This window comes from Saccopteryx bilineata, chromosome 8, assembly GCF_036850765.1.
Source record: "Saccopteryx bilineata isolate mSacBil1 chromosome 8, mSacBil1_pri_phased_curated, whole genome shotgun sequence".
NCBI classification, from domain to species: Eukaryota; Metazoa; Chordata; class Mammalia; order Chiroptera; family Emballonuridae; genus Saccopteryx; species Saccopteryx bilineata.
Window position 1 is genome coordinate 85,083,941 of NC_089497.1, and position 25,546 is coordinate 85,109,486.

The 25,546-nt window shown below is 41.8% G+C and overlaps 1 protein-coding gene and 1 long non-coding RNA gene across 9 annotated transcripts in view; one reads left to right on the plus strand and one right to left on the minus strand.

Annotated features, from left to right (window-relative positions):
- LOC136312222 (uncharacterized) overlaps positions 1 to 6,556 on the minus strand; it is a 68,453-nt gene extending 61,897 nt beyond the window's left edge. Inside the window, exon 1 of one of the 2 annotated variants that reach the window (XR_010726908.1) lies at positions 6,506 to 6,556. This is a non-coding gene — a long non-coding RNA (uncharacterized lncRNA). Of the gene's footprint in view, positions 1 to 3,589; positions 3,724 to 6,505 lie in introns of those variants that run through there. The other variant, XR_010726909.1, reaches the window with a different exon arrangement.
- Positions 6,557 to 8,672: 2,116 nt separating this feature from the next.
- Positions 8,673 to 25,546, plus strand: part of TNIK (TRAF2 and NCK interacting kinase) — a 415,592-nt gene continuing 398,718 nt past the window's right edge. For 5 of the 7 annotated variants that reach the window (XM_066241478.1, XM_066241483.1, XM_066241479.1 and 2 more), the window contains exon 1: positions 8,673 to 9,125. In XM_066241478.1, the coding sequence (XP_066097575.1) occupies positions 9,069 to 9,125 (57 nt within the window). In that variant the 5' untranslated portion in view covers positions 8,673 to 9,068. The remainder of the gene's footprint in view (positions 9,126 to 25,546) is intronic. The other 2 variants (XM_066241480.1, XM_066241481.1) reach the window with 1 other exon arrangement.

Below are 25,546 nucleotides of genomic sequence, written 5' to 3' on the forward strand. Positions count from 1 at the left end.
ATCCACAACTGATTTTATTGTCAGTTTTGGACACAGTTATAGCTGTGAGACTCTTGGTTTGTTCTCAGAATCAATTAGTCATGCAAAATCATAACAAAGATAAAAATGTGGACACTTAGATGGCACAAAAGACTTATCTAGAATTTTCTGGCTGCAAAGGGGCTAGTTCAGTCCATCTTTATTAACTACTATGCTGATGTATTGATTAATTTTATAAGCACCATTTTATTGCAGTCATTGTGCTGGGCACTAGAGAAATAAAGCTGGAAAGGAAAGTTCCTTGTGTTCCACAGCTCCATGCTGGAAAGGAAAACCAAGAGAGATAATGCATTTCCCAGTGTAGACCTCACAAGTCGTCCATGTGATTACATGAAGAGAATGTGTTAAATCTCTAGAGAGATTTGACCTCTGCCTACTTGGGCCAACTGATCAAAACAACTCCCATTTTTGTTTGACTGCCTGGGTTCTCTGGCTTATAGAAGCCACTCAGACAAGCTTCTTGGCTCCACATTTGGTACTTCCTCCTACACCAGAGCTGGTAGCAAGCATGGCAAACCCACTCACTTAGCTGGGCTCTCAGGCAGCCCACACATGAAAAGTTGTATACTTTACTGTTTACATCAGTTAAAAAGCACAACACAAAAGGATAGTGTCTGAGGCACTATATGGTACAGTAGAAGGAACAGTGGATTAAGAATATGAGGGGAAACAATAACAACCTTAATTTTATTTTTTTAACTACAAAGTCTTCAGTTCCCAAAGCCCTTTCTAGTGCTAAATCTGTGACATTGAATAAGTCACACAAGTATCTCTGGACCTTGGTTTTCTTATTTGTAAAATGAAAGTGTTTAACTCAGTTATGTGTAAGGTTCCTTCCAGCTTTAAAAGTCTGGTAAAAAAAATTCATCTATTCTATGACTTTATGCAAAGACCCAACTAAACTACTCCTCCTTCTCCCAGTTCTGAGCTAACCTATGGGGTTATATACCATTCAAATATATGAACATGAAAAAAGAAAAACTGAAACTGAAAATGATTTTGTATATGGTATGGTAGGGGAGCTTGAACTCAAAATTTTTTTAAAGGTCTTATTTATTTTGGAGAGGGGGAGGGAGGAAAGGAGGGGGAGAGAGAGAGAGAGAGAAAGAGAAATGGAGGAGGAGCAGGAAGCATCAATTCCTGTATGTGCCTTAAATAGGCAAGCCCGGGGTTTCGAACCGGCAATCTAAGCATTCCAAGTCAACGCTTTACCCACTGTGCTACCACAGGACAGGCTTTGATTCTAAATTTGAACAAGATATAGTTCTGTAGAAATGTTATGTAGAATAAGTAAAAACCAATTGAGATAGCCAGTAGGGAGCAAAGCGCCACAGGCTTTTAACATGGTCTAGACAGACATTGGTGGTCAGAATAAGTATCTTTTTATAATTTCTATTACAGGCTGTTTCATTAACCAGACACATATGGAAATTTTGCAAACACTAGGTTAGGTCCTATAAATATTGAGGGAAAAACATGCTGAAAACTCCATTATTTAGCTAGAATATAATTAAGCTTAAAACTGCATTAAGATTTAAGAAGATAGCCTGATCTATGGTGGTGCAGTGGATAAAGCATTCGACCAAGAACGCTGAGGTCGCTGGTTCAAAACCTTGTACTGTACTTGTCTGGTCAAGGCACATATGGGAGTTGATACTTCCTGCTCCTCCCTCTTCTCTCTCTCTCTCTCGTCTAAAAAATGAATAAACAGCTGTGGTGGCACATTGGATAAAGCATTGACCTGGAACTCTGAGGTCACTGGTTTGAAACCCTGGTCTTGCCTGGTCAAGGCCCATATGGGAGTTGATGCTTCCTGCTCCTCTCCACTTCTCTCTGTCTCCCTCTCTTTCCCCTCTCTAAAAGTAAAAATAAATAAATAAATAAAGTCTTTAAAAGATGAATAAACAAAGGTTAAAGTAGTAAACTTTGTAAAAAAAAGATTTAAGTAGATAAAGCAAATTCAAAAAAATTATAAATAATTAAGCTTTTACAATCAGTATTGCAAGATTACAGTTGTATATTAAAATTTCTATACCCATGTGTTATTAGAAATTTCTCAAAGAATGAAATCAGAAAATTCTGTTTTGAAAGGACTTGCCAAATTTTTCGTAAAAATAGTTTTCTGTATCTGGGGAAGGTATAATACTGGTATTTTAGATAAAGTGTTGTGTTTGTCTTTGGGCTTAACTCATGCTAGAAAATTAGAAAAAAACTATTCTGAGCCCATTAATGCAAGAGATATAGTCACTTGGCATTATTCACCCAGGGTAACTAAGTTTAAAAAAATCAATCTGTCATCTATCTATCTATCTATCTATCTATCTAAAACAAAACATGGAAGTATAAAACAACTGTGTTATTTCTCTCTTCTGATTTGGGATTTGATCTCAGGCATGGTCCTTGATTTCAACTCAAGGACCGTGCTCTTCACTTCAGATCATGCTACATGGAATACAGCCTATTAAATTTTAGGCTCCTAAAAACTTTCAGGTCCAGCATGGAAAGGGAAGGAAGAAAGTGTAAGAGGGAAAATGAATTGGAAAAGAATGAAGAGTGCTACCAATGGACAGAAACGGGGTCTCTGTTGAGTCTGAAAACAGTGGTAATGTCAGCAAAGGCTCCCAGGAAGCTAGAAGGTTAGGGTGTGTAGTTGAGCAACGGGAAATTAAAGCTGTATTTTCTAAAGCAGAGATGTTTAAGATGATAATAAATTTCTGGTTGGGTTCCTGAGAGTAAGTTTAAGTGCAGTGAGAGACAAAGGTCAGACTAGTGAAGAAGTTCCAAGAATTGTGAATTACATATTTATTTAAAAATATCTGATGTGAATATGGAACTCTCCCAGTAGTGTGGACTGAGAATGTGGTATCTATGATCGCTGCCATATGGAGATTATAAACTCTACCTTGCGACCATTTCAAATTTGTTAACTTCCTATGGCAGATTTGAAAACCATGTGTATTCTTAGTTTACTGGGTTTGTTTTGCTTTGCTTTCATACACTGAGAGCTTGTCTTTTAGTAACATGCTCACAGGTGCCAGGGATTAGAACAAGAACATCTTTGGGGTGGAGGAAAGGCATTACACTACAAACCACAGTACACAAAAGCGAATGGATGAAGACCTATCTTTAATATTACATATTCTGGTTATTTTTTTCTTCATTTTATTGAATTCATGAAGTTATTCTTGTTCTATTTTCCCACTCAAGTAGTTTATAATTTAAACATCCAATTTATATTTACCTATATGCTGACCCTTATATTTATCATGCATAATTGACTTACATTTTCTGTATGTGTTTAGAGATAGTATCTACATACATCTCTAAATAAGACAAATTTTTAATAAGCTTTTTTCTCTCCTTTCCTTTTAACCCTCATAATGAGATCATTTAAGTTTTAGGTTATCATTATTGCATTTTATCTTAAGAGTCAGCAATTGTAAAGATTTAATCAAAACTTTTAATTTTATTTCCTGTAACAGGAAGTATTTCATTGCAAATGTCGGAATATTCAACTAAAGATGTCTTAAACAGAATGAGAAAAACTTACATCACATAAGAAGTTGAGGTTGTTCCTGGATTAATTCAGTGGATCAGTGACGTTATTAAGTATCCAAGTGCTTTTCAAGTTCTGCTTTCTTTCTCAAGTTCATTCTGACCTGATAGCAAGGTGGACATATAGCTCCAGCTATTACATCTGCACACAACCCTGTCTGAAAACAGTGTTTTAGTTATATGTATCTATTGCTACATAACACATCAAGCGGCTTTTAACAATAAAGTTTATTATCTACCTTGGCTTTGTTGGGTCAGGTTCTAGAAATACCTTGGTTGGGTAGTTCTAGCTCAGGATCTCTCATAAGGTTACAGTTAGAGCCAGCAGACACTGCAGTCATCTGAAAGCTTGACTGACCTGGAGGATCCATTGCACAGCAGCTAAATCACATGGCTGGCAAGATGCATGAAATGTCCTTAGGACATGGTGACTCGTTTCCCCTAGAGCAGTGGTTCCCAACTGAGAGTGATTTTGCTCTCTAGGAGCATTTGGCAATGTCTGCAGATACCTTGTGGTTGTCACAAGTGGGAATGTGTTATTGGTATCTCTTGAGTAGGGACCGTGGATGTTGCTAAACATCGTACACTGAACTGGACAGTCCGCTACAATATGAATTCTTGGCCCAGAATGCCTATAATGCTGAGGCTGAGAACCCCTGCTTAGAGCAAGTGAACCAAAATGACAACGTTAAAGCTGAAATGCCTTTATTACCCTATTTTGGAAGTCTTATGTATTCTGTGTTGGAGGGATCTACACAAAGGCATAAATACCAGGAGGTGAGGGGTCATCAGGGGCTTTCTTAGAGGATCACTAGCACAGGCAAGAAGCTTTTCCTGGCCCTCTTCTATTTACGACCTCCTTTTCCTTTTTTTCATATTTCAAAGCAGAAAACCATTCATTTTTTTTTCTTTTTCTGAAGCTGGAAACAGGGAGAGACAGTCAGACAGACTCCCGCATGCGCCCGACCAGGATCCACCCGGCACGCCCACCATGGGCGAAGCTCTGCCCACCAGGGGGCGATGCTCTGCCCCTCCGGGGCGTGGCCATGTTGCGACCAGAGCCACTCTAGCGCCTGGGGCAGAGGCCACAGAGCCATCCCCAGCGCCCGGGCCATCTTTTGCTCCAATGGAGCCTTGGCTGCGGGAGGGGACGAGAGAGACAGAGAGGAAAGCGCGGCGGAGGGGTGGAGAAGCAAATGGGCGCTTCTCCTGTGTGCCCTGGCTGGGAATTGAACCCGGGTCCTCCGCACGCTAGGCCGACGCTCTACCACTGAGCCAACCGGCCAGGGCCTCAGAAAACCATTCTTATAACCCCAATTAAACTTCACTTCTCTTTAGTCAGTATTGCATTATGTCTTGCACAGAGTAAGTGTGAATATTTGCTGAACGAGTGAAAGAATGACTTAATGCAATTCATTAGTTACTTACCATGATGAAGGTGCCTGCTTCTTACAGCCATTGCTTCTGAGCTTGAAGGTGCCCTTACTCTTACTCTGGACCATCCTATACGGTTTTGTTTTGTGGCTCTACTGGTGATCCAGTTCTGCCTGCTTTAAATAATCTAGAGTCTTCCAAATTGCTGGACCATTGATGCTGCCTTTCTTTTTTTTGCCTTCTAAACTCTAATTAATTTTTATTTTATTTTTTATTAAGTGATAGGTAGGGAGGCAGGGAGGCAGAGAGACAGACTCCAGCATACGCCTGGACTGGTATCCACCTGGCAAGACCCCTATAGGGTGATGCTTTGTCCATCTGGGAGCTGCTGCTCTGCTGCTAAGCAACTGATCTATTTCAGCACTTAAGGTGAGGCCATGCAGCCATCCTCAGTGCCCAGGGCCAAGTTGCTTGAACCATTCCAGCCATAGCTGCAGAAGGGGAAGAGAGAGACAGAGAAAGAGAGAGAGAGAGAAAGGGGAGGAGAAGGGGTGGAGAACAGATAGTTGCTTCTCCTGTGTGCCCTGACTGAGAATTGAATTGGGACTTCCACACTCCAGACTGCTGCTCTACCGCTGAGCCAGCTAGCTAGGGCCTCTAATTAATTTTTTAAAATATGTTTTCTGTTATACTTAGGAATTTGTGGTGACAGAAGATGGACAGAGTGTGCTTTTAGAAGCCCCACCAGCAGTGTTACTGATTTCCACAGTGTTTATTTTAGTTGGAGCAGGGGTTTGACATTAAATAACACCAAACCTAATAGAGAGAACACCCCCCCCCTTTGGAACTCTATTTTTTAAATTAAAATATTTAAAAATATTGAAAATATGCAAAAAGACACAGAGAACAATATAATAAAAACCACCTTACACTTAAAATATTCAGATTTAGCAATTCCAAATGTTTAGCAATATTTGCTCAAGATCTTTAAAAAAAAAAAAAATTAGACATCATTTCTCTTCTCTCCTGAAATTGGTCTGTGTCTATGCTCTTTATAGCTAACTAGATAGTCATATATAAACAGAATATCATATTGCTCTGTAGGCTTTCAAAATGCACATACATGATATTAATTCCTTCATTTTTTCAGGTAACACCAAGAAAGAAAATCTCACTTTGGTCAAGTTCTGAAACTAAGAGCAGGCCTCAGGATAGAAGCTTGAAGCAGGCTATGACAGCTAGCTAGAATTTAATGCTGTTGCTATATTTTCCATTCTATTTATTTTAATGGTCTCCTATTTTTTCGCAAATGTGACTAGCTTTCCATTTATAGTAGTCATTTATGTTTCCTTTTAAGTTAAATGTAAAAAAAGAAATGCTTATTTAAGGAACATATTAAGTAAATAATAACAGTACAGGAGATACACAGACAAGGCAAAAAATTTAGGAGTCTTTACTGATGAAATAGCTGAAATTTGATACACACTTGACCTAAAAAATAAAGTTCAAGTGCCCTAAGGGGACACGCAAAGCATACCTGATCAGAACTCCGTTTTCTTCCTCAGTCCAGTCTCCACTTCACCTCCAGCACAAACTGCTTAGAGTTTCTTCTCTTATCAGTTGGAGGTGACTTGGCTATTGTGACCTCTCCTTTTATGGTATTTCCTGCAGCCAGCACCCCTGCCTCCATCAGACTCTCATCATCTTCCTGGCTCCTAGGAAGCCCTTCCCCAAGCAGTACCCATCCCTACACTGAACATATAGTTTTGTAATGTAATTCTAAATCCAAGGGTAGAATTTAAGGCCAGTATCGTGGCATCCTCATGGCCTGAAACAGCTTAACAGTTTACCTAACACTGGGAGAAAAAATCCATTTGTGATATTTCAAATAAAATCTGAGGTATAAAAATGTAGGTTCTCCATAAAAAAACAAACAATGTTTACCTCATCTTAAATATGTTTGCTGTTTCAGAAATAGTTCTGTTCACAGATCTCAATACCTGATCCTAAATTAATTATTTTCTTTCAACACTGAGAAAGCACATTGACTTGCCTAGATAAAGGTAAAAAAATAGGGGAGGGGTATAGAGAGAAGAATGACAGTGGTGGGAAATGATAGTTTTTTATGTCATTTCCACATTACTTGGTGGCTAACTACATATCACTAATTACCTCGACCCGTGATTTTATTAGAAAATGAGAGATCAAATGGAGCCTTTTGACTATATAGAATATGTTTAAATGTTTGATGTTTTAATGGCAAAAATTTCTAAGCTCTTGCAGCCATTAAGATGTTAGAACAATTTTTAGGTTTCATGATCCACAGTGCACATGAATAAACAATAAATAGGAACAAAAACAGCACAGCGCATAAGGAGCGCCGTTTAAAAGCCTCCCAATGTCTGCAGTCGTGATGAACTAACTGCATTGGCTTCCATTCATTCATTCATTCATTCATCCATTCAAAATCCTTATTCTGAAGCTGACATTCACACTATACGATTAAAAGTCCCTCAAGGCTTTCGGCCTGGGGGATAAGATAAGATAAATTCTTATCTTAACAGGGGTGCAAATAATGCTTCCAAAGCTACTGCTTGCTGTATTTGGGGGAACGTACGGTTTCTTCCTTGGATTGGCCAAGGCTGGAGAGGAAGGGTGTAAGGGGAGGGGTGTGACTGGGGGAAGTGACTTCCACTCTAGATGACAGAATGTCATGTTTACCGCTGTAAACACTCAGCCTTTAAATGAGAAAGCGGGTGGAAAGAAATCGCTCTTTGGCCGTACATCTTGCATGTTACATCTTACCCGCCAGCTAAACTTTCTCTACGAATCTGGTAGATCAGCCGCGGAAATACTGCCAGAAAGGGAAATGTAGGATTCTAAGGCGGCGTGGTCTGCCTTACCCAGTGTTGCCTTTGGATTTAGTTACCAGAAACATTCAAGCTATTGCACCCAGAGAACAAGCTTCTCCTTTCAGCTCTGTTGTTTCCGTAGGGAATTGCGGCACGGACAGGTCCCGCGTGTGGCGATGCCAAGAGGAAGCTCAGATTCCCAGTTTTCCCGCTTCTGGCAAACCTTCCCAGCCCCAAAGGGCGAGTGACCAGCCATCCAGGACGCTGGGGACCGCCGAAGGGCCACTGGCCAGACTCAGTGGCCGGGGCAAACTGCCCAGGCGCGGAGCTTGGCGCACTGTGAGAGTACGCTTCCTCGCCGTTCGGTCGAGGCCGGAGGCGGATCCCCTTCCCTGCTCACAAGTCCTTATATGCACCGGTTGCACCAGCCAGCGTTACTCCAGCCCCACAAATAACTAATGGGGGAGGGAAGGGCGTCGCTCCCCCCCCCCCCGCATTTTTTTTTAGCGCTGGAGCGTTTGAACCGTTCGGAGGAACCTCCAGATGCGATAGAAAGGGCCATATTCAGCAGCCTACCAATTGAACACACAAAAATGTGTGTGACCAAATAGCCCCTAAGAGCCTTAGCCCCTACGATAAGCACGGCAGGGTTCAGAAACAGCTCTTCAGATGCAGCCGTTTTAGCCCTCAAACGCCAGGGCGGAAGGGTAAACTCCCCTCCCCCATCTACCCTGATGCGGAGGGACCGGGTCAGGAAGCGTGGCCTCTCCCCAGTCCGAGACCACGCCTCCTCCGCCTCTCCGCCCTCCCACCCCCTTTACTCCTCCCAGGAAGCGATGATAGACAGTTCTGTGCGGTTCTCCACCCCCATCCCCCAGCTGAGTGGAGGAGTTGCTGTGTCTCATTATAACAGCCAATGCAGCCGCCATCCACGCACCAGCAAAGAAGTATGTCCCATTTAAATACACCCACGCAGCCCAAGCGCCCTTAGCTGATCAGGGCGCGCAGCCCACACATACCGTGGCTCGCGGCTTGGAGATCCGCGCAGGTTGGGCTCCGGAAGCCGCGGATCGAGGCGCCGGGGATCGGGATCCCGCGCTGTGGCTCCGGGGTGGGCGGGGGAGGCTGGGCCCTGGGGCCTCTGCTGCGACACCCGCATGAGGACGCGAGTGAAATAGACCAAGGTGGAATTTCCAAGGGAGAAGCTTCGGGGTGGTTTTGGTCCATTCCTTCGGCGAAGAAGTAGACATGGCGAGCGACTCCCCGGCTCGTAGCCTGGATGAAATCGATCTCTCAGCTCTGAGGGTGAGCAGAACATGCTTTCCGATTTCTTTCTCGTGGTTTGGGTCAGGGTGAATGGGCTTGGTGCATGGACTGAGGCGAGGGTTGGTGGGCAGAGGCGGGCAAATACGACGCGGAGGGAACCTGAATTTTCACTTGGATTTGGGGGCTGCTGAGGTGTTCTGGACTAAGTCCCCCTCGGCAGGGGTTGTGCGGTACGTGTCCTCCTTTGGTTGTGCTCGATAACCCCCTGGGAGCGCGTGGAGCTTATATGCCAGTTTCATCTCGAGTGGTATGTAAGTGTATTAAAATGAAAGGCGTGTGTATGCGTGTGTGTGTGTGTGTGTACACAAGCCCCGGGCAGTCGGCTCGTGCCAAGGCGCGAGACCTGTCTCTTTCTGCAAAAGGAATAACAACGACGTGAATACAGGCACTGGTCCCCCACCTTTTCTATCTACCTGCAAGATGACATTATGAGCCTGGCGGTCCCCACGGAGCCGAACCTGCCTCTCCAAGGGGCAGCTATTGCTATGCTGATCTTGTAGTATATGGCAACTGCCTCCCCTTCCCTGTTTTCTGCCTTCCGCGCCCGGACTCCCTGTCAGCACAGTCTTAACATAAGACCAGGCTGCCGCTCACCTTTATGGTTTTAACTCAGCCGTACCTGTGCTTTCTGACTTTATGGCTATGATATTCAGTTTTTGCAGCTGAACTTAATTAAGCAGGTGAAAGGGATGTATTCTCTGCTTTTCCCCAATCAGACCAGAACTCCCGGGAGTGAGTGTGTGTGTGTTTGTGTGTGTGTGTGTTTCCCTGTGTCTGTGGCCAGTCCTTTGTGGAGCACTTCCAACCCGCGGCTCCACTTGAAGGTCTGCATTTACTTTCATGTGAATTGCCTTAGACGCCGTTACATTGTATTGACTAAGTAAGACATCACTGATCTAGAATCCATTTTGCTGTTGTTTTGAGACCGGAATACCAGCAATCCGAGTATAGCCTCCACACGTCCCTCCCCAAACCCCAAACCCTACACTCTCCTTCAGGGAAGGTGGCAGAGCTTTTTTTTTCATTTTAATTAGATGCTGCCTGCTGGGAAGGGTTGAGGGTGGGGGTGGGGGGGTTACCACTACGGGGGTCTGAGACGATTGGAAGCCAGTTTAGAAACAGCTTCTTCCTCTTCTGAACCAGAAATAAAGTAATAATAATAATAATAATAAGAAAACCCTGCATGTACATGAGGCATGGAGGGTCGGTGAGACCGAATTGATGGTGGCTGTCAACACAGGGACAGGCAGGGTGGGTGAAGCTTGGAAGTTCGCACACCCTCCTGAGGGAATACATTGTTAAATTGATGCTAAATCATGGGGTCTTATACCTAATCTTCAGTACTTCTCCCGACATTGCCTCCTTCTCCATGACTATTTTAAAAGGCTGCCTGTATGGTCTAAGTCACTTTTTCTTTAGTCTCATTAATCCTCTCCATACCTGCCCCGCTCTTCTTTAACTTCTCCTCCCCCTCTCCTTAATCCTTGCATCCAAGAGGTGAGGTTTCTGCAAGGCAGTCAGTCAAGGGGCTGAGGAGGAACAGAGATGCCATTTGTAACTGGCTTTTTTGATAGTTGGGCAGCAAAAGCTCATTCATACGTTATTACAGTAAACTGTCTATTTCCCTGGCACTGAAATGCCACATGCAAACGGGGTGGGGTTGGTAACTGGGTGGGTGCTTTGGCCAAGTCTGTGGCTTCCTGCTTTACATATTGTTCATTTGCCCTACTTTCTGCGCTGGCAGCAACTCCCAGCCAGTTAATCAGGTGGATGGATGGTCCAGACTTCAGTGTAGGGAAAAATGGCAAAGGCCAGGGAAGGCAGCTGAACAATAGGCCGGGCTTGTGATTTCCCTGAGCTGGAATCGCTTCTCTAATGGAAAGCGCCCTGATGTGATTTTTAAGTTGGGCTTGGTCGGGGGTGTCCCTCGTGGTTTCTCCAGGGGAAGGTTTTTCTGAGACACTGAGCACAGAGCCCGCAGGCTTTTGAGCAGCCATGAGGGCTCACTGGCTGGTCTGGAGTAGGAGTCACAGAGGGAGACCTGCACTCTTGAGAGCTGTATTTTGAAAACATATCTTTGCAGGATTCACTGAAATTGCTCTTTGTGGCTTGGGCCTAGTGCTCTGCCTCTGTATTTCTGCCTGTAGGAGGTGTGGAAAGAGGAAGGGCCTGGCTAGCCCAGGAGACTGGGAAACTGCTGGCTGGGGGACTTAAATGTGGATGTGGATACAGTTGGAGGGCTGGAGTCTGACCAACCTTTGGTGGGTGAGGTGTGCATTTCAGGAGTGGGTCCAAAAGCCATATAGGTAATCTCCACAAATCAGAGGGCAGATCATCTGCTTCTCTCTTCCCCAATTAGGAGAAGTGGGCGCATCTAAATGAGAGATCTCATTTGTTCCTCCACTCTCAGTAAAGCCTGCCTGCTGAGAACCTCCTGGGAATGCTTGACCCCTGTAATGCTGCCAAGGTCAGTGGCTTCTAGGAGAGTTTGCTGCAGCCTTAGCAGTTGCTAGCTGTTTTGGTGGCTCTTTAATGTACACAATCAATGCTCTTTTTGTAAACCCTGTGCTAAGTGCATTAAAAGCAGATACTGTCTGCAGAGGTCTTTATCCTTCTCATTTTGGAGGCTTATTGTTTTCAGACCCCTTCTAATTTTTCCCCAAATAGCAACAATGCATAATTTAAACCAGAGCAATCAGTGATGATAGCACTGATCATTTAAATTGTGCAGGATTTGAATGGTGTTTAAAAGTAAGATAAAACAAGATCTTTGGTTAGGAAAGAGACGATCTTAATCCAGTATTATGAGTCTGGATTTTTAGAGCTCTGGAGATAACCTAAGTCTTGAGGGAGGGAGATGAGTTCATAGATTTAGAACTGGAAGAAAATTGTAGAACACTTAGCCACTCCTTTCATTTAATACTTGGGAAGCTCAAGCCCAGAGAAGTGAACTCTATTGCCCAAGGTCACACAGCCCCTGCCCCCAACGCTCTTGGGTTGTTTGGGAAGAGTATCTAGGTTTCCTGACTCCTCCTTCAATGCTCTTTTCTCTAAGTCACATTGTCTGTGGTTGAATCAGAAATCAATAATACATTTTCTGTCTGAGCACAAAAACATGGCAAAGAGGAATAATTTCAGCAAGGTCATGAAATTTTATATCTTGAGACTCGAGAAACTGCTTCATGCAAGTAATCTCATAATACATAAACCAAGGGGTTTGAAGGTAGCTTTGGAATTAATTTTGTCCAACCCTCCTTCAGTTTCTCCTCTGTAGGCAAGTGACTGTTTAAATTGTCTAGGACAGATGGTTGTCCTATGTGGTAACCTCTCTCTGTCACCCATTTCTATCTGAATATGTGCCAGGGGTCATCTAGGAATACACATTATCCAGATGTGTCTGCATGTGAGGTTTATAGCTTCTCTGTATGTTTTGTATATGCTTTGTGTGGATAGTTATGTATAGTATTATAGATATAAACTACTCACGTGGGTATGAAAGGTATATGCATATAAGCTACAGAAAACAATCTATTCATTCAGACCCAGGGCTTGAGTCACTCTTCCTTCAAGACATCACCGTATTAAAAGAAATGAAATTTACCACTAGTATGCTTCATTACATATGAGGTGAGATCGGCCCAGAGAGCTTTTTGGAGATTATCATATATCTGAATTGAACACTTTGGCTGTCCTTAGCTTGACCCAAAGAGTAAGACATTCAAGGTTGGTAGCTGTTGACTTCATACTCTTAAGCTTCTTCCAGGACTTGCACTCACTTTTCTATTCGAACGGAATTAGATGACCTCTGCTTGTCTTTTCCCTGACCCCTCACTCTTTTCCCTGACCCCTCACTCTCTTTGGGCCTATTTCTTTCCTGAAGGGTGGGAGGAGGTAAAGGGGGGGTAAAAGGGAAGATAAAGGGTGATGAAAGGTGACTTGCCTTGGGATGGTGAACACACAACACAATATACAGATGCTGTATTATACTATAGAATTGTATACTTGAAAACTATATAATTTTATTAATCAATGTCACACAAATAAATTCAATAAAAACTTTAAAAACAAATGCCTAGATTTAAGAATTGACCTCTGGGAGACTTGCATGCATCCTTCCCACTATATATTTTTCGAGTCTTGTGTTATAAATAGTGTGGAGTTTTCTTTCTGCCTGATCACTAGACTGTAGGCCCCTTTATGCCAGAAGGTTGGTCTTGCTAATCTTTGAGTCTATGCATAGTCCCAGTTAGTTGAATAAATGAATAAATGCATGAATGAGTGATCACAACAATGTGACTTACCTTCCTTATATGCTGGTTTCAAAAGTTAAATTATTTGTAGCAATGCTTTGAAAACTATAAAGCATTTATACCAACATCCTCCCACATAATTAAATAAAATTTAATGGGAAACTTGATCCCATCAACATTTGATCCCAGTGATTACACCTCATTGAAAATGATCTTGACAAAATGGTCCTGTATCTTTTTAATAGTACCTTTTCCTTTTTATGTTTCAATAGGACTTTGTATGTTTCTCTGATGGCCTGGCTTAACCTTTGCTCTAGTATGAGCATTTATTACACATGAGGTAACCTCTGCCCCGAAGCTTTTTAGAGATTAGCACATTTCTAAACCAGTATGAAGTATCAGCATTATTTATTAAATAAAATCTTCTAATTTTTCTTTACTTTAAAAAACAAAACAAAAACATTTTCTCTTCTTTATGGATTAACTGTTATTCAACTAAAACAGATTTATTATGCCTATGCCTTTTCTAAGTTTGTGTTTGGAGGGATTGAGGTAGGGGAAGTATGCATCTGCACTGGTACACTGCTAGTCCAGTGTTTAAAACGTTCTGATCATAGGTCTCATGGGGCTTAAAGAAATCTTAAATAATTATTATTAACTCATTACCCCAGACCACTTAAATTTGGTCTTAAACACGAGTTTAGTAAAGTTACAGCAGTTGGTAACAGTATCTTTTTTTTTTTTTCAAAGACAATGTGCCTTTGTACATGCAATTTTTTTTGTGTGTGACAGAGACAGAGAGAGGAACAGGAACAGAGAGAGGACAGACAGGAAGGGAGAGAGATGAGAATTATCAGTTCTTTGTTGCAGAACCTTAGTTGTTCATTGATTGCTTTCTCATATGTGCCTTGATGTGGGGGGGGGGGAGCTACAGCAGAGTGAGTGACCCCTTGCTCAAGCCAGTGAACTTGTGCTTCAAGCCAGCAACCTTTCAGCTCAAGCCAGTGACCAAGGGGTAATATCTATGATCCTATGCTTAAGCCAATAACTCTGTGCTCAAGCTGGTGAGCCTGTGCTCAAGCTGGCGACCTTGGGGTTTCCAACCTAGGTCCTCTGCGTCCTCTGCAACACTCTATCCACTGCCCCACTGTCTGGTCAGGCTTGTAACAGTTTCTTAAAGTGAAATTAGCACAGCAGTTTTATTTTATTAAAATATTTTATTTATTGATTTTAGAGAGACGAGAGAGAGAGAGAACGAACAGCAGGGGAAGAGAGGAACAGGAAGCACAACTTGTAGTTGCTTCTCATATGTGCCTTGACTAGTCAAGCTCTGGGTTTTGAACTGGCGCCCTGAGCATTCTAGATCAATGCCTTGTTCACAATGCCACCACAGGTCAGGCACAGCAGTTATAAAATTAGATATATTTGTTGTATTGTAGAGCTGTTAAACAGGTGTTTTCTTTGCCTTGACATTGCTTCATAATAAAATAGGGTGTAGTGGTAATTATTAGAACATCAGAGAAATCTGCGTAATGAATTTTTGGTCTTCATTATTAACTGGAGTAATCTGAGTGCAAAAGCTAATGTAAGTCATGGTATGCTGTTGGCCTAATTTTCTAATTAGGAGGTCATGGAATATTTTGTTTTTGAAAGAATATGTAACACTTTTCTTTCATGGAAATATCATATTTTCCTCCTTAGCTTGAAGATTCTTTGAAATCTCATTATTTTGAGTCTTGCTGTTAGTCCCTTTCTTCTTTCTGTCTCTGCCCTATAATTAATCTTCCATGTCCTTCCTTCTTCCCGCAGTAGTGGTTCTAAAGTCCACCCAGCTTTGAGGAGCTGGGACAGAGCCAGGGCCGCCATGCCCCTCTGGTCCCAACCCATCTCTGTGTCTGTGTTTCTGATAGAATTTGGAATAATTTGTGTCTGAAAGATGCTTTTATGTCAAATTGATTCTTTTATTTCTGTGGGGGAAGTCACTCTGAAAACAGGGCCTGAACTAGCAGTGTGCTGAGAATTCCCAGAGAGTCTGGGTGATATCTTTTTGAACAAAATGTTATTCTGCATGTATAAATATATAAGGTTTCTGGTGAGGAGAAAGGCAGGATTTAAATAGAAAATGTTGGATGAATTCTGCTTGTAATTTCTTTCATTCTGGTTGGAAGCTTATTTCCCTCTAGAGAAAGATGATGTTCTATTTACTTTTTACTTGGCCACTTGTCTCTGGTTGTCTCAAGGGGGTGCCTTGAAATTCTCAAAACACATTTTATTCTACCCCAATCTTAAAAATCTTTTAATAGCTCCTGGCCCCATTCCTCCCGGCACTGCTGCAGTGGCGGTCATGATAAGATCTGGGGCCCCTGTTTCTACCACCAGCCTTTTCCTGACTCGTGTCCCTTGTACACTGCAAGTCTTCATCAGGCACTCGTTAGCATGGAGTCAACACCAGCTCTGATGCATCCAGCTAGGCCTCTCACACCACATGCTGCAGTTTTAATGACCATTCCTTGACTGCCGCCACAGGGAACAACTTCCTTCTCCCCAGGGGTGCTCTTTCCATGGTGTGTGTGGGTGTGTGTGGGTGTGTTTACGCCTGCGTGCACACCCTCCCTTCTCCTTTTCTGTACCTACTACCCTAACACTAAACACTCATGTGCCACCTTTTCCACAAAGTTGTCCACAGTTTCTCTCACATAGAAGTTATGCCTTCCCCTGTAAACCCTCTCAGAACTGACCTCACAACTCTTTTGGAACATTCAGAACTTTCTATCTTGGATTATAAACAGTCCGCTTCATGAAAGCAATGCATATATTTGATTTTCCTAGCAGACCCCACCATTATGACTTCTGGGGCTGTATGGCCCAGAAAATATAAATTATGAAGGGGATCAAAGACTGTTGAATTGTTAAAAATTTGTTTAATTAAAAAAAACCCATCCTTTTCTAGTCCTCCTTATAAAAAATGACACATGGTCATGGCAGAAAATGTGGAAAATGAAGAAAAAGCAAAAAGAATTCTTGATTTCCAGTGATAACCAGGTATATATATTTATATATGGCTTAGTAATTATTTTCTATGCATAGCTAAATACATAACTTAAGAAAATGAAGATTATATGATATATATTATCTGCAATCTGTTTTTTGTTTGTTTTTTAAAGATTTTATTTATTCATTTTTAGAGAGAGAGGTGTGTGTGTAAGAGAGAGAGAGAAAGAGAGAAGGGAGGGGGAGGAGCAGGAAGCATCAACTCCCACTTGCGCCTTGACCAGGGAAGCCCGGGGTTTGGACCTGGCGACCTCAGTGTTCCAAGTCATCACTTTATCCACTGCGCTGCCACAGGTCAGGCCTGCAATCTGTTTTTTAAATGTAATAATCAGACATTTTTGCATATACTAATGTTTTAATTTTTATGGCATAATTTGAAAATCTCTTTATCATGGGGAAATTTATTTATTTATTAAATGTTTATTTGCTGATTTTAGTGGGAGAGGAATAAAGAGAGAGACTTATGTGCCCTGCCCAGGATCAAACCCACAATCTCTGTGCTTTGGGAGGATGCTCCAACTAACCGAGCCATTCAGTCATGGCTGGGGAAATTGTAAACTTATGCAAAAGCAGAAAGAAAGTTGGAAGGCTCATACATGGCTGCTGGTCATACGCAGTTATACAGCCACTTTGGAGACCAGTTGGCAGTTTCCCAAACTATTAAATATAGAGTTAGCAGTTCCATTCCTCAGCGTGTGCTCAGGAGAATGGAAGACATATACCTACACAGAAATGCTTGTATGGTACTGCTATTCATAATAGCCAAGGAATGGGAACAGTCCAAATATCTATCAGCTGATAAATGTAAAATGGAGTCCATTAATACAATGGAATATTATTGGCCATAAAAGGAAATGCTGATACATATTATAAAATGGATGAACCTTATACTTAGTAAAAGAAGCCCGACACAAAAGACCACATATTATATGATTCCATTTATATAAAATGTCAAGAATAAGCAAATCCATTGAGACAGAAAGTAGATTAGTAGTTGCCGCAGTTGAGGTAAGAGGAGTGGAAGTGACTACTAATGTCCTACAATCAGTGGTGATGATCGTTCAACTCTGTGAATATACTAAAAATTACTTGTACCATTCAAAAGAGTGAATTTTAAGGAATGTGAATTAAATCTAAATAAAAGTGTTATTTAAAAAAGTGGGATAGTATACTAAGCCCCCAATTTAACAGTTATCTACTCATGCTCAGTCTATCTACAACCCCACCCACTTCCTCCCCAGTATTATTTGAAGCCTCATATTATTTGATTTGTAAATATTTCAGTATGCATCTTTAAAAGATAAATACTCTTAAAATACATAACCACAATGCTATTATCATGTCTACAGAATTTGTATGTAATTTTAAATTTCTTCAGCTATTCAGTGTTCAAATTTTTAATCATGTTTTTAATGACTTCTTGGCATTTTTTTTTCTTTTCTTTTTTTTTTCTGAAGCTGGAAATGGGGAGTGACAGTCAGACAAACTCCCGCATGCGCCCGACTGGGATCCACCCGGCACGCCCACCAGGGGCGATGCTCTGCCCACCAGGGGGCGATGCTCTGCCCCTCCGGGACGTCGCTCTGCCGAGACCAGAGCCACTCTAGCGCCTGGGGCAGAGGCCAAGGAGCCATCCCCAGCGCCTGGGCCATCTTTGCTCCAATGGAGCCTTGGCTGCGGGAGGGGAAGAGAGAGACAGAGATGAAGGAGGGGGGCGGGGTGGAGAAGCAAATGGGCGCTTCTCCTATGTGCCCTGGCTGGGAATCCAATCCGGGTCCCCCGCACGCCAGGCCGACGCTCTACCGCTGAGCCAACTGGCCAGGGCCGACTTCTTGGCATTTTAATGAGAGGATATATTTAACCAATTCTTACTGATGAAGCTTTTGGTTATTTCCAATTTTTCAACTCTCATAAATAGTGCTTTGATAAACATCCTTATGCACCTTTGTTTCCCTAGAATAACTTCTTAGAAGTATGATTTACAATGAAAGTGTACAATGATCTCTAAGGTTCTTAACATTGTCAAATTACCTCCCAAGTACCTCTGAGGTAGGTGTGTATCATTTTCTTTTTTTTTTTTTTTAATTTTTTTTTAATTTTATTTATTCATTTTAGAAAGGAGAGGGAGAGGGAGAGAGAGAGAGAGAGGAGAGAGAGAGAGAGAAGGGGGGGAGGAGCAGGAAGCATCAACTCCCATATGTGCTTTGACCAGGCAAGCCCAGGGTTTCGAACCGGCAACCTCAGCATTTCCAGGTCGACGTTTTATCCACTGCGCCACCACAGATCAGGCGGTGTGTATCATTTTCAGATGAACACATTAAGTTTAGAAAAATCAGTTAATTTACTAAAGGTCATAAGTAACTAAGTAGCCAAGCTTAAAGTTGACCTGCCCTAAAGCCACTGCCCTTAGTGACTCACACAGCCTTATTTGTCTTATGGACCTTGTCATGACATCAGAATGATCTGATGTACTCTTTCGCTGGGGTTCACAGATTTCCCAGAAGTCTTCTGTTTGGGGCACAGATCTCTTAGATGAACACAGTGGTGTTTTAAGAGTTATTTCTAAGGTATTTTTTCCTTCTGGTTTTTTTTTAAGGTGAAGAGGGGAGATAGTAAGGCAGACTCCTGCATCCACCCTGACTGGGATCCACCTGGCAACCCTGTCTAGGGCCGATGCTCTAGTACCAAGCTATTTTTAGTGTCTGAGGAAGATGTGCTCAGATCAACCAAGCTATCTTCAGCGCCTGGGGCCACACTCAAACCAAGTGAGACACTGGCTGCAGGAGAGGAAGAAGGAGGAAAGCGGGAGAGAGAAGCAGATGGAGGAAAGCGGGAGAGAGAAGCAGAGGGTTGTTTCTCCTGTGTGCCCTGACTGGGGACCAAACATGGGACGTCCATACACTGGGCCGGCGCTCTATCCACTGAGCAACCGGCCAGGGCCTGTATTTGTTTTCAATACCAAGGTCAGGTTAGAATATGTTAATTGTTCTTTTTCTTGCCTAAAAAGCTAAAAACATAAAATACAAGCCATTTTGTGATTAGCAGTGATTTCCTTGTACATTGTTTATAAGGATGTTTACATTTAATTTGTCATTCTCTTCAGAAAATCATTCAACAAGTGTGTAATGAAAACGTGGAATCAGGCCCAAAGGTTTCCATTTTTTAAGAAATAGAGACCACAAAATTTGTGATTATCACAGAAAACAACAAGATGAGCCAGAAGACATTCTAAAACAAGGGCAATTCTCAAATCTTTCTCTATCTCAAGTAACACTTTTTTTTTTTGACAGTGACAGAGAGGGAGTCAGAGAAAGGGACTGATAGGGACAGACAGACAGGAAAGGAGAGCGATGAGAAGCATCAGTACTTTGTTGCATCTCCTTAGTTCATTGATTGCTTTCTCATATGTGCCTTGACTGGAGGGCTACAGCAGAGTAAGTGACCCCTTACTCAAGCCAGCAACCTTTGCCCTCAAGCCAGCCACCATAGAGTCATGTCTATGATCCTGCACTCAAGCCAGCGACCCTGTGCTCAAGCTGGTGAGCCCATGCTCAAGCTGGATAAGCCTGCGCTCAAGCCAGCTACCTTGGGATTTCGAACCTGGGTACTCTGCTTCCTAATCTGATGCTCTATCCACTGCACTACCACCTGGTCATGCTCGAGTAACACTTTTTAAAATAGATGAATATAGACATTTCCAAGTTAAAATGTAGAAAATGGAAGATGCAGTTGGCATTCATAAGCATAAAGAATCCTGTGTTTTGAACCACTATCTACTTTCCAGCTGGTTTATATGTAAGAAACTCTTAAAATCAACACAACTTTGTGGTTGGCAGTCTGGTGGAGGTCAATTGCCATGATTTACTAGATTTTATAACCTAACCCCCCATTTAAAATGCATATAAATTATTTATGCCTAGGATAAAAATCCAGAGCTCCACATAGGCATGGTTTCATCATTTCTACTTCTGGGTTTTGTTTTGTTTTTAGCTGCCTGTAATCAAATTATAGGAGTTTGGTGGGTGGAATACGTTGTAAGCTGTAATTGCGAACTGTGTTTAAATAATAATAATAATATTTAGCATTTATAGAGTACTTTATATCTTCAAAGTACTTGCAACATTATCTAATTAAATAGCTCCCAGGTTATAAACTGGATATAAATGCACTTAAATCCAGGACAGGGTCATGAGAAAAGGGTGTCTTTGAAAGTTAATGCCAGCTATGCTTTAAAAACCTCTGCAATGATGGATGCATTGGAGTTTGGGATTTTTTTGGGTTGTTTTTTTACCCCCTTTTGTTCATCCTTGTGGTGGATTTATATATATTATAAATTATGATATTTTATATTCACCTTATCAATGCCTCTGCTTGACTTCTGGTCATTAAGTACTGAGTATTGATCATTGCCTTGATCCTTAAAGACAGTAAAATATAGGCAACATAAATAAGCTTTAAAATGTGCTCCCTCATTATATTTCGTGCCCTGGCCTCAATGAAACTCCCATTAGTAAGTGAAATGAAGTTGGGTAGTGCAAGGAAGAATGGCTATGCATTGTGGTTTAGTAACTTCTGTCTGAGAAAAATAGATTAAACTGCACAGTAGGATACATCATAAAGAAATGCATTAGAGAAATGAAACGTCTTTAGTTTAACTGTACTAATGACTTCTTGCTGTTTTGGACATGTGTCTGTGTATTGTCCCCTTGCATGTATGTCCTGTGTTGGAAATTTCCATAGAGTTAGGAGCAAGGACCTGTGTGGCTAACCCAGTAGGTAGTAGAGGATTTTGCAGCTGATAGGTTTTCAGTAAATGTTGTCCTGTGCATTGTGATTTTCTAAGATAGTTGACAGCTTAACTGCCTAAAGAGTGATTCTCAAAGTGAGATCCTCGTATCACAACTTCATGATCATCTCTTAGGTCCTGCTGGGGATGGAGCCCAGCAGCTTGTACTTGGGGGAAGCCTTTAGGTAATTCAGATGTAATTTAGAGTTTCAGAATCCCTGGCCTAAATGTTTAAAAGGTAGTTTTCTTTCTTCTTATTTTTCATGCCTGTTCATTTGTTCACTCAACAAATATTTATTAAGCATCTGCTGTGCCTAGTATTGGGTTAGATGCTAAGAATATAGTCATGAGAACACACATGCATGCTGTCTTCATGAATTAGTGCCTGATGAATGAGAGAAACTCATGTTAAAGAAATAGTCATAAAAATGATTTAGTAAATACAAGTTTGGGAAAACACAGAACATATCCACAGAAATTTGAGAATGCTTGAAAACATTGCAGAGTAGGTAATAGTGATTTATATAAGGTTACCACAACTTTTTCATAAGGGATATGGCTTCAAATTGTGGAAGGCACATATGTTTAGTTAGGAGTATGGAATTTAAAATTTTATACTAATAGTATATGCATTTGAATTGTTTGAAGAAAGGAGGATACCTGAAATGGAAAAGTCCACAACTTTCAGTGAGTAATCCTGAACTGTTCTTTGCATTTCCAATTTAAAAAACTTTGTATTAACAAGTTAATTCAGGAGGCAGAAAAGCCCCACCTCCATGATCAAGAAGTTGCAGGGTTCTGGTGTTAATTTCCCATGGACCTGTAGGAATTCAGCTTAAAGACCCAGGAGGTGCTGACATTTGCCTAAAGGCTTTCAGCCTTACTTTTGCTTGAATACTGAAATCATTGGGTTGTTTATTTCTTGAGACTTGGAAAATGGAAGTGATGTTTGCAATCTAGACAGCAAATTAAAGGATTTTCTTACTGAGAAATCTCATAGACTTTCCTTGTAACAACAATCCATAAACATATCTTATCTAGCCACAAAGAAGTCCCATGTTGGTATTTAATTCTCTTAGATGACCACTGCTTATGCATGGTTTTTTGTTTTTTTTTTATATATATGGGGTAGGATTACGGTTGTTAAGACAAGTTGGTATCCAACTTGGTAATGAGCATATATCAAAATTTTATTTCATACTCACCACCAGGGAAGATACTTTTGAGAAACTGAATTCAAAGACCCATGTTGGAAGACCTATTTTAAAGGGAAAAGAGACAATTAATTAATGATCATTAGATGTGCTATAAAAATGTCTGGTTAAAGATGATTATGATTTTTGAAATACTGACCATTGGGCGGACAGATCTAACTTTCTCAGAATATATCCTAATTTTGTTAAAAGTATCAGGGAATTTTGCAAGCATTTTATTCAGAATTATTAATTACACTCTAGATGGGGCAGTGATTTAATTACATCATTTAAAAAGTTCTATCTGGGGCCTGACCTGTGGTGGCGCAGTGGGATAAAGCGTCGACCTGGAACACTGAGGTCGCCGGTTCGAAACCTTGGGCTTGCCTGGTCAAGGCACATATGGGAGTTGATGCTTCCTGCTCCTCCCCCTTCTCTCTCTCTCTCTCTGTCTCTCTCTCTCACTCCTCTCTCTCTAAAAAAAAAATCAATAAATAAAATATTAAAAAAAAAAAAAAGTTCTATCTGGGACAGTTTTCTTCCTAGTAGTGATGATATCTTGGACTACAAGGCAACTCCAAATTCAAAATGGCTTCTTTGAAGCCATTTACATGCATAATTGAATAGGTTTTCAAATTTTGGAGTTCTGGCCTGACCAAGCAGTGGCACAGTGGATAGAGCATCAGATTGAGACGAGGACTCAGGTTCGAAACCCTGAGGTCGCCAGCTTGAGTGCAGGCTCATCTGGTTTAAGCAAGGCTCACCAGCTTGAGCCCAAGGTCGCTGGCTTGAGCAAGGAGTTATTCGGTCTGCTGGTGCCCCATGGTCAAGGCACATATGAGAAAGCAATCAATGAACAACTAAGGTGCCACAACGAAGAATTGCTGCTTCTCATCTCTTTCCTTTCCTGTTTGTCTGTTCCTCTCTCTGTCTCTCTCTGTTTCTGACACAAAAAAGAAAAAAAATTGGAGTTCTGGGATTTTCCAGTTGAAAAACTAAGATTCTGTTAGAGGCCAGAGACTCCAGGTAGCAGTGGAACCCGGATGGTTCTGGTGCTGGTGACCTACTCTGGGTGGTTGGTAAGGTCGAAGCCAAGTGTTTGTTTTCCCAAAAGGCCCCCTGTCTTCTATTTTCTTTGGACTGGTAGCTCTAGCACCAGTCAGAAAGAATTCAGCTTTCTTCCTCTGCAAACAAATACACATAAGCAGCACTGTGCTCTCCTGGAGATACTCTGTGCAGCACTGCACACACTTCTTGGTCTGTACATATGTATGTTCTCTCAGTGAGTATTTCAAAGTCATAACTTGTTTTGGTATTGTAGTCATGATTTCTCAACTATAAACAGGTTTTATTTTGGCAGAAGAACAGATGTAAAAGTGTAAAATACAGAAGTCTACACATTTTGGGGGCAGGGAGAGGGGAGGAAGAACAGTATTTCTTTAAAATCATGGTAATACACTCTTAGTTACTCCTTTGTTTTCCTTGAGTGACTGAAAATTAGCAGGGGAAGTCTCCTGAAACCTACCCAGCGGGGTACTGAAATCTCCACTAAACTGATGGCACCAGAAAAAGTGCCAGTGGGTAATTAGCATCGGTTTTAGGCCTCATCTGCAGGAACAAAAAGGGATCTGGCTAAGGAGGAAGCCCCTCTGAAGAGAGGAGTGTGTACACGTTTGGTGTCATAGGTGGGCACAAAGGGATTTGGGAGAGACAGAGATACAGCCCTGACAGGTGCTTTGTGTTCCAGATGAGAAGACTGAGGGAGCGGAAGGGGATTGAAAACTCCGTGTGCCCGGTGGTCAGTTCTCAGTTCTCCTGGTGCCCACCCCCTCCTTTATTTTGTGTGTATGTCTGTAAAAGGCACCTGGGGTTTTCAAAGCAGCCAGGACATTCCTGTGACTATCCTCTGTCCCCTTGAGACCCCGTCTGTTTCTTTTCTTTTTTGAAAGCAGGGTCTTGACTTTGTAGCTCGTCACCTGACACAGTACAAGATGCATCAGATTTAATGAAGTCATTCCCCGACTTTCTTTCCTGGTTTCTGGCAGTGATTGCGGCCTTCGGTCAGGTGCTTCTGATCTGCCCCCGTGGAGAGTCTCCATGTGGTGTTCCAGGCACAGTCGCATTGTAATGCTCAGTAACTCTCCTTTGACAAATATTTCAGTCACATTTCCAATGGCCACTTGGTTGACGTAGCTGGTTGGTGTCGCATTTGGATACTAAATGGTTTCAAGTCTGTTTCAAATGAACACCCTTGATAACTTCTAAATTTCAGTGAATTTTAGAATGTGAATAAATTATGAGGACATGGGAGCTCCATAGTTCACACAACTGCTAGTTAAAACTTTGTTTAGGTTATGTTCCATGCCACAATAAATGTAAATCTGGATTTAAAAATATACCTGAGAATGTGGATAATCTGAGACTCCCATGTATTGCTGGTGGGAATGTAAGATAGTTAAGCCGCTTTGGAGAACAGTTTGGCTATTTCTGTGAAAAAGCTAAACATAAATTTACCATAATGACCCAGTAATTCCACTTCTGAACATTACCCAAGAGAAATGAAAACATATGTCCAGGCAAAAACTTGAATATAGCAGCATTAGTCATACTAACCAAAAAGTGGAAACAACCCAATGTCTATCAGCGAATGAATAGGGGACCACAGTGTGGGCCGCAGTAGAACCCTATTTAGCAATAGGGAGGACTGGAGTACATGCTGCAACACGGCTGTTACACTGAGTGACAGAAACAGACACAAAAGGTCCCATGTATGGCTCCTTTCATATAAAATGTCTAGAAGAGGCAAATCTGTAGAGACAGAAAGTAGACAGTTGTTGGCCAGGGCTGGGGATGGAAACAGGGAGTGGTCACAAATGGGCTTGTGGATCTTTTGAGGTGCTAGGATACGTTCTAAAATTGGTAGTGGTAACATCGAGTGAATCTTATGGTATGCAAATTATACCTCAATAAAGCTGTTAAACTATAACATCCCTGAGACATTGCTTCATAGTGGGGCCAACTCCATGCAATTTGAGGGCAAATTCCCCAAGCAGGTCACTCTGGTATTTCTGGGAAGGACACCTCTTCAACCCCGTGAGGGGTGGGAACTCTGGTCTTGTT